General features: G+C 33.0%; 1 protein-coding gene across 1 annotated transcript; it reads left to right on the top strand.

Annotated features, from left to right (window-relative positions):
* Nucleotides 1-5,124: 5,124 nt before the first annotated feature.
* LOC145779058 (carbonic anhydrase 3-like) lies at nt 5,125-14,357 on the top strand. Its single transcript, XM_082590659.1, has 11 exons — nt 5,125-5,191; nt 5,464-5,612; nt 7,128-7,286; nt 8,795-8,960; nt 9,331-9,378; nt 9,939-10,112; nt 10,250-10,401; nt 10,621-10,686; nt 11,072-11,184; nt 11,534-11,684; nt 12,019-14,357. Exons 1-11 carry the CDS (start codon nt 5,125-5,127, stop codon nt 12,124-12,126), a joined length of 1,353 nt encoding a protein of 450 aa, XP_082446785.1. The 3' UTR covers nt 12,127-14,357.
* The last annotated feature ends 335 nt before the right edge of the window (nt 14,358-14,692 follow it).

Raw genomic sequence — 14,692 nt, 5'->3', positions numbered from 1 at the left:
CTCTGCAAGAAGCTTTCCCAGTCCGAGGATAAAGATTCAATCAATCAATCATTCAATCAATCAAATTAGATGAAGCGTGCGCAGGAACAATTAAGCCTGACTCTCAACCATGCATCAATGAGAAACGGCTTCTTCCTCCTCCTGTAAATGTAGTGCCGAGAAACAGACCGCAAACCACATCATTAACGATTGTACCATCTTCGCATGTGTTTGAAATTTTTTTTAAATGTAAACACCCAAAAAATGGTAGGCCTAACCGTAGGCCACACGCCACTGACAGAAAACCACAGGAAAAACCACAGGGTCAAAAAAGTCAGGTGAGGCTTACTTCATTCAAAGAACAGAAAAAGATGAGGACTACTAAAAGTTTTAGATAGGTAATAACCTGTTACCTGTTACTACACCTGTTACCCTATAGCTGTAGGTCTACTAGTCCTACTTCACTGATATTGTAGCAATTTATACTTTTTACTTCCACTTGTAAAAATTGTAAATTTGTGTCATAAGAGTAGGCTAGGCCTACTACTGATTTTGTAACAAAGTCAAAATGGTTTATGCAAAGAAGTTAAATTTAAAACAAAAATAAATTTGAGAGAGAAAATTTCTCATGGACAAAAGTTTTTGTTTTTCTGTGAAACAAAAAAGTGATTTTTTAACAAAACAATTACAGGAAATGTCATAAAATTTGCAGGATAAAGTAAGCTGAAAAGAAATTAGGCTAGCCTACTTATCTAAACTTTTATAAAGCTTGCCCAAACTTGGAACAATGTAAAAGATTTGAGGGCAATGACACACCCTGCATTCATCAAATAGACTACACCTATTTGTAGCCTTACGCAATAAACAGTTGTAAATTTTTGATTAGGTCGCTCATTGTTTCTCTTTCTGTGAAGTCTCTGCTTGGATTTTACTGATAAACACTTTATCTCAAAAGTTTAAATAACTTAGGTCTAAAAGAATTGTTTCATGAAACATATTTGAAGATGGGATTTACATAAAATACTTTAACAATTTTAGAAGTGCGTAGTCATCAATAAAGAAACTTTTCTCCTTCTTTTTGAACCTCAATTGTTGCATTCTTTCAAACTTTGTAATGTTCCTAAATTATCGACAATTGCAAATGGCGTTTGCATTTATAAGGTGTGGCAGTGTATACCTGTGACATAAGACTAGTTAAAATAAGAAAAGATCTTTTCTTATACATAATTTCTTTCAGTGATGGCCATTAAACTTTCTCTACCATTTAATCACTTTAAAAATGAAGTTCATGTATTTAATAAACAAATGGAGTTTAACGTCTTTTCTTTAACCCATAAGGGACTAGCCTTTTTGAAGAGTCTGTAAAATTGTTTGTGGTACAACAGTATTAGGGAAAGATATTATTTCTATATTTAATCATAGGGGTGTATTTGGAATAGCATAAACGTTTGTTGCACATTTAATTAGCTATTTATTACATATCTCTAGATATTTACAGTAGGTGCTGTCATATCCTCAGGATTGTGTTTAAGCCAGGGCGGATCCAAGGGGAGGTAATTGGATCAATCGCCTCCCTTAACCACAGAAAAGTCAGTGCATTTTCAAGGCCTGATGAATATAAACTTTCAAATCGTTGTATTTGGTTAAAATCGTCCTTTCTAAAGCTGCTTGCTTACTTCGCCCCTGGCTTAAACTAGGAGTAGGAGTGTATCTAATTCAAATGATCGTAATCTACTGGCCAAGTTTTTGATGGAAATGTCAGATTTTTGACGTCTGTTGCGTATCTGCTATTACAATTGGCCGATAAGCTACTTGCTCTTGAAATCGTCCCTTGGCTTTGCACCTGAATATAGCGTTGTCGTTATTCATTTGTTTTTAACCAAAAATTACTTTCAGTTCAATTCAGTAATAATAATATTAATCATGTTTTATTTTACGTCCATTGCGACAACATACAGTACTGAACACTGCGATACAACAGACAACAGGAAGCAGCGAATGTTCATAAATTTTCGAGTCAGCTGTTTCTATTATTTTTGGCATACTATTACGTTTCTTTGCCAAGACACAGCAGCGTGCTCTGGAGCGGTGTCGAGTCCACTTCCCTTGGAACGTCGTGCAGACGTTCTCACCACTCGGCTACGCAGCCGACAGCAGGCCATGGTCCGGAGAAGGGTTGTAGATATTTCTCTCTCTAGAGCGGCGTACTGTTCATAATCATGAGAAAAATCAAGGGCTGTAGTCGCAATCGACAATAAGTGCCTTGGTGCCACTCCGCAATTGACAACAAGTGTCTTGCCAAAGACATAGCCCCGTTATCTCAGTGGTTACGCGCCGGCTCATGATCACGCGGCGCAAGTTTGACTCTCCGGGTGTGCGCTTGAGCAACGCATTTCAGGACTTCATTCAGCGGCACCTAGTGAATGGAATACAGTAATTTCCCAGCAACAAAAATTCAACAATCGGAAAATTTCACTCTGCCAATCTCGGTAACCGGCCCTGAGTCAAGAGCCTCTACAAGTATGTGAAACTACCAGGAATAACCAATCAAGGCTTTGTCAGTCCGAGGATAAAGAATCAAAACCAACCAATCAAACATAGCCGCATGCTCTTGAATGGTATCCAACCGGCACCCTATCAAATGTTGAACCAGCGCTATTACCACTCGGCTATGCAACTTGTAAGGAATTACTTTAGAGCTGTCAAAAGTTGCAACATGAAAACAACAATAAAAAGAAATTCAAGCAACATCCAAAAATCAATCAATTAACACAAATATTAATAATGACATATTGTGTTAATATCACTTTTGTTCTTGTTTTTTTGGCAATAACCTGAGAGATTCAGGGTTTGTTCAGAAATGGTAATCCGTATGTAGCCGTGATTTCACATGAAAGTGTGGTTCGTTCCAAACTACGTCGCATCACTGAGAAACAAATCATAAAACATGTTTTACAAACATCAGCGGCTCAGCAAGGAATAAGTAGAGTAAGGCTCAATAAAATAAACAGAAACTTGTCGCTTAGCTGAGCCAATCAGTAGGATTATGCTACTCCTCTTGCACAACATCGTCTTCTGCGTGGCGTCTTGCTCTGAAATAGTAGTGATGAATTCAGACTAGATGGCGGGGTTGTTAATTGTTGCATCACAAAAGTGAAGCGATTTAATACTGTAAAATGGGGGTGGCAATTCTACAGACATAATTATTTCCGAACCACGAATTTAAAATTTTAAAAGCATATGCCAGTTCAACTCAAAATTGAAGTTTAGTTATTGCAAAAAAAATAACTATTTATCTGCTTTATCATAGAAAGATGTTTGACATTTTAGTATAATAGTTTGATCAAACCCTAGCTGAACTTTTATAATTTGAAAACTTCTGCCTAACCCTATCGACACCTTCGAACCCGGGGGTTCGATCGAACCTTGGCTGAAGAAATGGACTAAAGTAAACCTACCATACGATGTAGTAACATAATCCCACCTGTAATGAAATGTTATTCAATGTGGTGGTTTAAGGCAGCCTATAATGCAAAAAACATCGGTCTTAAGTCAAAAGTCAATGAATTGCAAACTGTAAGCGACATACTGTAGGAAACTTCGTCTAACTTCAGTAGGATACAAACAGACAACCACTTCATATTGATGAGTTTTAAAACAATTCAACGTCTAACCATGCTGATGTAGAATCAGTAAGTTAAGAGATGATATAACAATTTCAAAACAGAAACATGATGTAATTCACTTCACTATGCGTGATAAAGTTGCCCTTTAATGAAATAAGAATATGCAACCACTGTCTGCTGCTACAACAAAATGTAGGACATAAGGTTATGTGTGTATTATTTTCTATATTAATGCACCGAAAATGGCAACAAAAATTGACTGCTATGGTGTTTTGTTTGAGGTTTTAGCCTTTGTTCTGTGTTTAATAATATAATTACACTTTTGGCTTGCAGTTAAAATTTGGTAATTTGCAAAAAAAAAAATTTTAAATTAAATAGCCTAGTCAAATCAGTTATGACCGTGCAGAAAAGTTAATCGTCTGGTGACATTTATCAACGTAATAGACTGTTTTTCTTTGCTCTTGTTGCTTTATCCAAATAATTAAGCATTTGGAGTTTTTTTTCGCACAATTGGCAACTGTGAACGCATTGGCATAAAAGAAAATAAGATTGGTCCATACGAAGAACTTGGTGATCAAATAACAGTTTATTGAAATGAAAATATGAATTAATAATTTTTTTTAATTTAAATTAACTTTTATTTCAGTCTATGCTCGAATTGACCTAGTTTACATTTTCTTGGCAATGCATTCTAATTCGCAGGAGTGGGAACTCTGTATAATTGTTTGGCTTGGTTTGTAATCATATATAATTCGAATGTATATTTAGCAATGTAAAGAACTAAATATATCTCTGTCCTCACGATGTTTAAACATAAAAGCAAGTAGAATCACATTGGATCAAGTTATTTTCACAACGAGAAAATCTGTTTTTATAAGAAATGTTATCAATGTAGAATAAGTACATGTCCAAAAGTTCTGTTGCCTAAACAACTGGCTGATTAATTATAAATTTTGTTAAATTTAAAACCGGGATCGTGACCGTTAACTATTGATAACTTTGGAAAGCTTTCAAACCTCTTTGAATGTTTTGATGATTTCAAGAATAGCTTTTACATTTCGTCAATTGTTTCGATTGCTTTGGTTTTGCTGCTATAAGGTCAATGAGTCAATCAGAGCAAAATGGTAATTTTTTTCATTCCAAATGATCATTTGATCCGGGTGTACTCTAAAGTTGTTGAAGTCGTGACCACGCAACAAGTGTAGCAGTGGAATTTTGTTACGACACACAATTTTTTTTAAATAATTTGCAAATTAATTTGAAGTGGTAAAATTAATAAACTATTTCACATGCAAACCGCACTTTCGCTGACTGTCTTACTTCTGGATTATACCACTCTTAGAAAAACGAGCTTTTAGGCGATATTCTAGGTCGTGCAGAAAATTTAAAAAAAGGCTATTTTTGCTTGTCTGCAGTCGCAGTTGCGTGATATATAAGATAGAAACAGGTTCAGTGAATCACAAGTGACTAAGCGGTACTCTAAAGCCAACCTCGAGATTTATCCATTGATAACACCAAAATGCAAGTTCCAATATTCTATATCGTCTTTTTTGCTACAATATTGGCAGATAAAGTATTTGGACGAGGTGAGATATCAAACTGTTTATAAAAATAAAATAAAAAAATGGTTTCGTATTTCAACAAAAAAGTGCTTTTTAGTGTAAAACTAAGGAAATGGTATAGATATAAAATTATTTGCATTGGTGCTAAAACATGTTTACAATGTGAATTGAAAATTACGCATGATATTACAATTCACATTTAATTTAGCCTATTTATTCTTTAAAAATATTTCCATGTATGCTTTTTTTATCAAATTTGATCACTAATTTAACGCTAAGTTTTGTTTTTCTTCCAGAATGCTATCGAAGAACTCACAACGTAATTGGCAACAAAGAAATACGTTTATTCAACGAAAAAACAACGTACAAACAAGCAGTGATGAAATGCAAAGCGTGGGGACAACAATGGCACAGCGGCGAGTCAGGAAAACTTGTTACAATTCAAGTGAGTATTGCCACAACATTAAATTACAATATTTGTACACTGACAGCAAGATCCGTCATTTTGCATTGATTTCACGTCTGCAGACGTTAAATCAATACAAAAGTGATGGATTTTGCTGTCAGGGTAACGTGAATTAAGTCTTTCTTTGGTAAATAACTTGCTAAATAAGTCAATTGATTAAGCGTAGTTGGTGAATGAAAGCGGTTGTATACAGTGGTTACCCATTCTCGTTAGTAAAATAGCTGCTTCACAATGTGATCATGTTGCTTTGGGTCAGAAGCATGAGCTTGATGCCAGCTGTTTTAGATAAGTTTTAGCGTGTGTTGCAAACTAACTTTTTGTTCAATTCCTATCCAAATGTAGTCATTCTCATATATCATTGCTTTGAAAAAGTGCATGTTTATTATTTCGCGTTTGAACTTGTGTTGGATGCATTCAATGCTGCCATTATCAAATACCAACTTTGTCGCAGCAATACCCAATTGGCTTCGTGAAATTGAATTTTGAAAAATGTACCTTTATCATGTTAGCTGTTATCAAATAGCATAACTTTGTATCTGCCTATCTCCATGACCAAGTCGGGAAAATATTTCAAAGGTCGTCACAATTTGTTGGATCAGGTTTCATGTTGCTGCTCAATACATTTCATATACTTGGACTTATTTTGTTTGTTTTCAGAAGGCTAGATTAATGTTTATGGATAAGTTTCATGGCCATATCCTTGTTCTAGGTTGTTTGGTCAAAAACATATGCATTGATTGTTCTACAACTTGGCCAAAACATAAAGGGACATAAAAACTAAAAAGAGTCAAAATTGAACTACAAAAAGATACGTTTCGTTGGTTAGCATGTAGCTGCGTCAAACCTCATATGCTTTAGCTTTTATTTCGTATTTTGCAAAGTAATGTTTGCCAAACAATTCTGCCAATTGTGTAAGTTAGCTTCGCGTCTATGGGAGTGTATTCATTGAGGCAGGATCTTTCAACAAGGAGAATTTTTATACGATGAACTCAAAATTGAAAACCCTTTTTATGACGCATAAAAATGTGTCTGCTTTAGCCAGACAATGAAAGCATTTGATGCATTTTATTATCAATTTTTTTGATCAAATAAATATCGCTTGACTTCAATTTGTTTAACCAGTTGTTTCATTTCGAAATTTTCTGTGATTAAATGAGTCAAATATTATTGGGCGACAAAACTTATAACATTTCACAGAATTTGTAAATATATCCAAATAATTTCTTCACTTAACACACAGCCTTGTACCTAACGTGCGTCAGAAACGACATTTCTAGAAGTGAAATGTGTTTATAATACCCTGAGGCACTAACATATCTACGTATATTATTACACTATGTGTTTTTCAAAAGTTGCAGCTGGGTAAAACATTTATCCTCTATCGAGCGAAGACTTTTTATCCTCAGACACATTTTCAAATTTGAATTTGATCCACTTATTCTATGACCATTTTTTTAAATACAGCTGATTGAAACAAATCTATGTTATCTTTAGAACGCAGAAGACCAGCACTGCCTCCAAGAAATGATCTCAATTTCCACAAATTATCGGAAGAAGGACTGGATTGGTTCTGGAAGGTTTTCTGCCGGATACTATGTTGGAGCAACGGATGCGGAAACGGAGGGAAAATGGTTGTGGCAAGACGGAAAACCAGTAAGTTTATTTTCCAAAGTCAAATTTGTATCGGTTTATCAAATTGTTCTCTTTCAAGCGTAGTAATTCAAAGAGAAAGTTTGTGTCCAACATTAAAAGATAACACCCAAAAAAGCAGCTGAAACTGTGAAGCAGCTAATCAAGATTTTTAATTTATTTTTGGAAGTACAAATTGCTCAGTAAAAAAGATTAAATTGAGCTAAAAATCAATTAATACCGAACATATCCACATTGCAAGCTAGATTACGGTTTAATTGCCACTAACGAGAATATTCAAAGAGAAAATGCCCCCGTTTAAGATAATTAAATAAACCTACTCAAAGAACAAAAATTACAGGCAGCATTAAAAGGGGCTCATTTTTTTTCAGATTTATTATCAACAGGCAGGCGAAAATTTTGCAAAGCTCGTCCACTTGAACGCAATATTTTTATTTTTACTTACAAGGATAACGCGCTGAACAATTCGACTGTTAAATTGACTTTAAATGATAAATTCACTTTCCGTCAGTGTTATTTTAGCCATTAGAAAATCTCTTAAAACATGCCATTACAGGGTGTTCCTAACCAGGTACATAACCTGAGGCAGGTTGTTACGTGACGTACAAATTTATCAGTTGATATTGCTGAAAGCGCTGCATGTTTTCGAGGAATAACAACGTACTAAAATATTATTTAATATCAAATAAAATTCTTATATTGTAATAGGCTATTAAAGATAGATACTTTGTAACCGCGCCAAAGCAGTAAAAATCAAAAAAAAATGATTTTTTTCACAAGAATTTCACAAATTCTTTGCAACTGTGGAAAATTGCTAAAAAGTCTTTTCAATGAGAAAATGATATTTAAAAATGATGAATGCTCAAAAACGTGGCTAAGGCTGCTCGAATTAAAAATATATTTATTTTAAAATAAGCATCAAAAAAATTTAAAAAATGCATTTTTGTTTTTTTAATCGGCCAATCGTGCATGACAATAAAGCCAAATTTAGTTTGAGTTTCCACAATGGCCGATTCAAGGAACAAGACAGTTGCTCCATATTTTTTAAAATTCAAAAACGTTTTTGTTTTCGAAAAAGATCCTTAGAGTTGTGATTATATTTCGGTATTTTAACGTTATTTTACTTAAATAAAATGTTTAAAAATACATAAAAACGGCACATCACTTTGTTTTGACTTGTATCAAACTTTATTTACTGTTAAGTAAAGTTTCTACCACGCATAGCAAAGTTGACTTAAAAATACGTGTGCAACTTTGGACAAATATAGCCGGTACGAACGAATGAAGAAAACTATAAACAGTGACAAGCCAACACATAGGATTAAAGTTGCATTTTTAAAACTATAATTGAGAATACATCGCTTTTCGTAGAACAGCTTTGCAAATAAAATAATATAAACAAAAGCACATGATGTAAGCATTCCAAAATGTTTTCGCTGAATTGTGTGATGCTTGAAGAAGAACTAACTTTGGGTGAAAATAACAAGGAAAGGTTTTTTTTGTGTTCACAGATGAAGAACTACAGAAATTGGGTCCGGTACGAACCAGGTAAATCGCCTAAAGTCGATAAGGACTGCATGCAACTGCTGATGATAAACACAACATTTGCTGACTACAAAGTTGGAAAGTGGATTGATATTTCGTGCCGGAGTAAAAGATATTTTATTTGCGAAAGGGGTAAGTAGAACAAAGAGCAATGCATAACTGTAGGAAGCAAATAACATCAAACTTACAGTAGACTATATTGAAAATAACGTCAGAACCAGGATGTCTTTACAATGCTATTTTTTAATGGCCAATGAACATGCCTAAATAAGACTGTAAATAGTTTAAAATCAAAACAGTTTATGTTCGTAAGTTGCTGCATTTCATTATTATTTGAAATGATATTATATGAAGATATTTATATTATGTAGTGTAAATATTATGATTATCATTATTTATATTAAATATTATTGTATAGCATATAACCTATTATATTTTTTTGGTAATTTCAAGACGCGGTAACAAGCTAGCACTTTTTATAACTTATATATTTTGTTTACAGACCTGAAGCCATCTTTAAACTGGGGATACGAAAACAACAACCACGCAAGTAAGTTAAATATTCAGGGCACGAAGCCTTGTTGAAAACGAAAAACGTTTGAGAAGGTTGATTCAATTAGCTGTTGTTCAAACTTGCGATGGAACTAAAAACCTAATTCTTTGACATTGACGTAGTCTATTTTAGTCGTGCTTGTTCTGTATAAATTTGGCAAAGCCGGGTATTAATAGTGAAGATAATTTTTGTTCTCTCAAAAACAATGTACCGACTTCAACGCCGTAGGCAAAACATTAACATGGACTTGAGTTGACTTCGATCATCATTATATGACTCTTTGAACCTTTGCTGGTTTTGCTTCATTAAGTAACCATGAAAGAAATTTTCTTGAAAAAACTCTTTTTCTATAGTTTTATAAAAACAAAACCGCAATTTTTTTTATAAAGTTGCTTAACCTCATTATGTGATCTACAAAATACCTTTCAAACGATGAATTAGGTAAAATTATGTCTATCTTTTCAAAAAAAACAGATAAGATAAAAATCGTTTCCATTGTTTGTACAATTTGTCAATTGTTTTTGATACAAGTAAAAACAAAACCTTCCTTTTTGTAGCTCCTCCTAGTAACTGGCACGAACTCTATCCGGCTTGCAAGAAGTTGAATCAGTCTCCAACCAGTTTGGCCTTATCAGGCACTACTCCTGAATGTGCACAATCACATCGCTTGATTAAAGGATGGAGAACTCGTCCCAACTCAAAATGGATTGTGGAAAACACTGGGAGATTCAGTAAGATAATATTGTTTCTTTGTGAAAATGTTAGAATTAAAATTGTATGTGGTTTAAAAAAATACTACAAACTTCTCTTTTAATTTTAACTGTCACCTTCCAATTGCATTGACATAACACTTAATTTTTCCGCGCAGTTAAGATAACTGTTTCTCCTCCAAACTCAATGTGGACTTCATTCTACGGAAGCTTGGAGCGGTTCTACGTTGACCATATGATCTTGAAGTGGGGCAAAGAAGGGAAATATGGATCTGAACACGCTATTGGAGGATTTAAAAGAACAGGAGAAGTAAATACAATAAGTTTATTCCACTTTTATAACGTTTCTCAAAACTAAAGGTTACAATTTTTATTAATTTAAATCTGAAAAACAACAATCTGATGATCTCAATAAGTTTTTAGATAAATAGTAACTATGTTTGATGTAAGTGTTTCATACAAGTTAAAGTATGGTAGGCTATCTTATTTTTTAAGTCACGCATTTTTAACAGCAATTTTCTTTCCACAGTTGCAAGTATTTCACAAACGCAGTGATTTAAGTGGGAAACTCCATGCATTTGCTTTTATGCTAGAGGTGAGAGTTCATTTGCATATTTATGAAATATGAAGCCTAGGATTTTGTAAATACTATTTTTTATGTTCCCGTTAAAAGTATTGTACTGTTACTGTGCTTTTTTATTCACATTTGATCATTTGTTTTAAGAATATAGCATTAAAACGTCTGACAAGCTGCGTGTGACTTTTTGAAGCAATTGTAGAAATAAATAGGCTAGAAAAATATTTTCACGTAAAGCAAAACTAACTCACATTTTTTCAAGCTTGTAAAACGAACTTTTACGTTAATTTTGTACTTAGACAAAATTTTCTCTCCGGTGTGTTTTGATTCACAGAAGTTTTAATTCCTGTAACAACTTTGTTATCAATGTAAAACCTTAAATGTCTGATTTTTCTTTCCGTAGGAACGAGATTTTCAATCAAATCAATTTTGGGCGGATTTAATGAAATCTGTCAACAATGTACAAGAGACAGGGCTGACTGACGTAATTCCAGCATTCAAAAGTGGCATCAGACAGTAAGTATTCCCAACTATATGCGAAAATATCTTTTTTTCACATGTTATTGCTGTATACTTTTCTATTAGTAGATGTCAGCTATGTGATCTACAATCATGATTGTCAAATTCTTTAAAATCGATCTGTTTAAAAATCAAATTAATTAAAAGTATGATTATTTAATAAAGATATATATGATTATTTAATAAATTATTTAATAAATATTTAAACTATTTAATAATTTAAATATTTTATTAAATAATTATATTTAATAATATAATTATTTAATAAAAGTATGATTATTTAGTATGATTATTTAAAAATCAAATTAATTAAAAGTATAATTATTTAATTCTTCTGTGTCTGCAGATTGTTGCGAGATTCTTCATCACAAGGACACACACATCGATCAATCTTGAGGAATGCCTTTAGATACCATGGCTCGCTTCCTCATCCTCCATGCACTGCAGATGTCCTTTGGACTGTGTTTCCTCATCCAATTCAACTCTCATTTGCACAGGTGAGTCAAGAAAACAATAATTGTTCAAACTTATGAAGAAGGTTGCTTTGAATTTCAAGAGTAAATGACTGATGTCGTAATAGTTGAGCAATAATTTTCAGCACAATTTCATTATAAATTAAGTACAAAGGTTTACTGTATTGTCGTAATTCCTAACAAAACATATTCCTTCAAATTCATACTAGAATAGCATATCGAAAGTTTTTTTTTTTAAATTTTTAAAGCAAATATTTCATTACAAAACCGATAAGTTATGTTTACATTAAAATACAGTTTATTTTAGAGTATAAGTTTGACACAGATTTTTTGTTACATGGTATTATGATCTTTTCAGTTTCGAATTTTACGATCAACACGCTCTGAAGACGGAGTAACAGAACTGTCCGGAAACTTCAGGTCTTTCCAACAGAACAGCAATCCAGTTTGTAAAGTCACATTCTGATGAAAGAAGATTCTTCCATTCACAGTTATCACGTAACGTAAAAGCGAAGGCTGATCTGAACATGAAACTGCAACAAAGGTGCCGGCTGATATCAAGAAGATGTAATGAAATTTGATTCTTTCCAAGGCATTTCAAGAATTCTTTGAAATTAGATAAAACTCTTTTCATATAAATTTTCATATAAATTCCAAGCTTCAAGAAGTAAAGCTCAAATTAGGACAGTAAAGCAGTTCAAGTTTTGTACTGATTTTAATTTGTCTTACATATATATTTTCGTTTTAAAACTACCATGCCTAAGCCATTTCGTTTAATTTTTGAACGTCGACTTTAGTAATATTGGTGCTGTAACTATTTCGACAACTGAAGCAATGTGGAGTTATTGGTCTACTTTCATATACTACTACAGTATATTGCTGTGTTGAAATTATTAAATACAACAAAAGAGCACTATAATGTGCTTTAACAAGCATAGTAGGCTTATGCACAAAATTTGATTTGGTAGTGATTATTTCAGTAATCATTGCTACTTGATAGGAATCTTTTGCAACACAAACATGAAATTGGTATTTATGTTCTCACAGTGTTGGTTTCAATTACAGTAGATATGTCTGGCACAAAATAGTTTCACCTGGTCATGACATATGGTAAGAATGAAGTGATTTCACGATTGTGGCCTTTATTTACTGATTCAGTCACAAGCTCGATTTTGACGGAAGCTCTTGTAATGGCTGAATCATTTACAGCGCCCATTTAATTGCGATAAGTCTTCTACAAAAGGTCACTTTCAAACAGCTTTTACTTGATACTGGGTAGAGCAGGAATAAAATCTTCGTCCTTTAACAACTTTGCAATTGACTTTTAATTAACTAGAAAACGTTGTAGACGGTCACAGAAAAGTTTTTGTTCCATTTCTGCATCTACGTTGTCAGTTGCATTATACACTTAATAACAATACCCTGGAATAAAAGATCAGAGAAAATTTTAGAAACCTTTTGAACTGACTTACTGTATTACAGGATTTTACCACTCGTCTATTGCTTTATAATTACCTAGCTTTCTTAATCTATTACACTTGGTGCTTTTGTGTTGTTGACAAAAGTTCAAATTCAAGACTGTACAACTTATTAACTTTTCGATATAATTATTTGTAGTTGCACTGCGTTAGACTGCATATGTTCATCGTTCAGTCTCATTGTTACACGAGTAATAGATGTTCCCGTTTGAGCATATTTTGTGTCTTCATTATGTTTATTTGTGCAACAGTGACTGCAACGTTGTCAGCAATTATATGTCAAACTTTGCCACTTTTGTTTCATTAACAACAACATGTCCAAAGTTAATTCATATATCTTTAATGAAGTTGTACATACAGTACAAGTCGACCTTGAATGTGTATTTAAAAAAGTATATCAAAGTCACAGGCAGCTTTTATATTTCATATAATACTTTTGCATCTCGCAAAAATCTTACATTCCTCCAAATCTTTTGTTTTCTTTAACAATGTGATACATTTCAAATGCAGCCCGTCATAAAGTTGCAATGTTGTAGCCATGTTCTAACCTTTAATGCTCCGAAAATAATCACATTTTTATGTCCTATCACGTAGTAGACCATTGCTGTTCATCATCCGGGCTCTCAATCTAATTCTTTGCCCATTCTACTTTGCTTTATAATCTTGATTGATGCTTAATATCAAACGGAGGGTATTAATTGCATTTTTAATGACACAAAATTTGTGATAAACTCTGTAACCTTATGTCAGATTAATGCATTTTCTAAACAATTCATGAAGCCATTATTTTATTCCTTTTGATAATGATTTTATTTTATAAATGCCAAGCGATAATTTGGTTACTGTGCCTTACAAAAAACTTTAAACTAATAAGTATTTGTTTGTGTAACAGTAATACAACGTGCAACCATTGAACCTTTTCATTTTTACTCGAGTTTAATGTTAGAGTATCTTCATATTATGCTTTTTTATGATAAATGTTTTAGCATATTTTTGAATACTATGCCGAGCTAAATGAAAACGTTACGTACGTACAAAAAACGTAAAAGTAAAAACGTCAAGTACGTACGTAAAACGTTATGTACGTACAAAAGACGTAAAAGTAAAAACGTAAAAGTACTTACGTAAAACATTACGTGGTTGCGAGTGCTCAGACTAATAAAAGTTGAAAACTGTGTTTACTTGAAATGTGCAATAAAGTTTATCGATATTTTTAAAACTGTATTTGTCAGCAAAATAAGCCTCACAAGAACAGTTAATTGCAACTATTTTTCCAGGTCATTTTTTACTTTAAAGGAGTAATAATAACAACATGTGTTTACTACGCCCAAATTCTATTGCAGACATGCGTTGATTTTCAGTTGATACGTACTGTACATAGCTTATGCCAACGCAATCAAACTTGTATCTCCTTTTTCTTTAATAATAAATCATTTTCAACGCATTAGGGATTACCTTTTCCATAAAAATTCTGGATACTTTCCTCTTGCATAGTTATAAGCTTACAGCAAGTGAAATATGCGTAGAAACCATTCACATTCGTTTAGTTGCGTT

This window comes from Aplidium turbinatum, chromosome 1 (genome assembly GCF_918807975.1).
Source record: "Aplidium turbinatum chromosome 1, kaAplTurb1.1, whole genome shotgun sequence".
NCBI classification, from domain to species: Eukaryota; Metazoa; Chordata; class Ascidiacea; order Aplousobranchia; family Polyclinidae; genus Aplidium; species Aplidium turbinatum.
The sequence above is the reverse complement of the archived record's forward strand: the minus strand, read 5'-3'. Positions and strand labels throughout refer to the sequence as shown.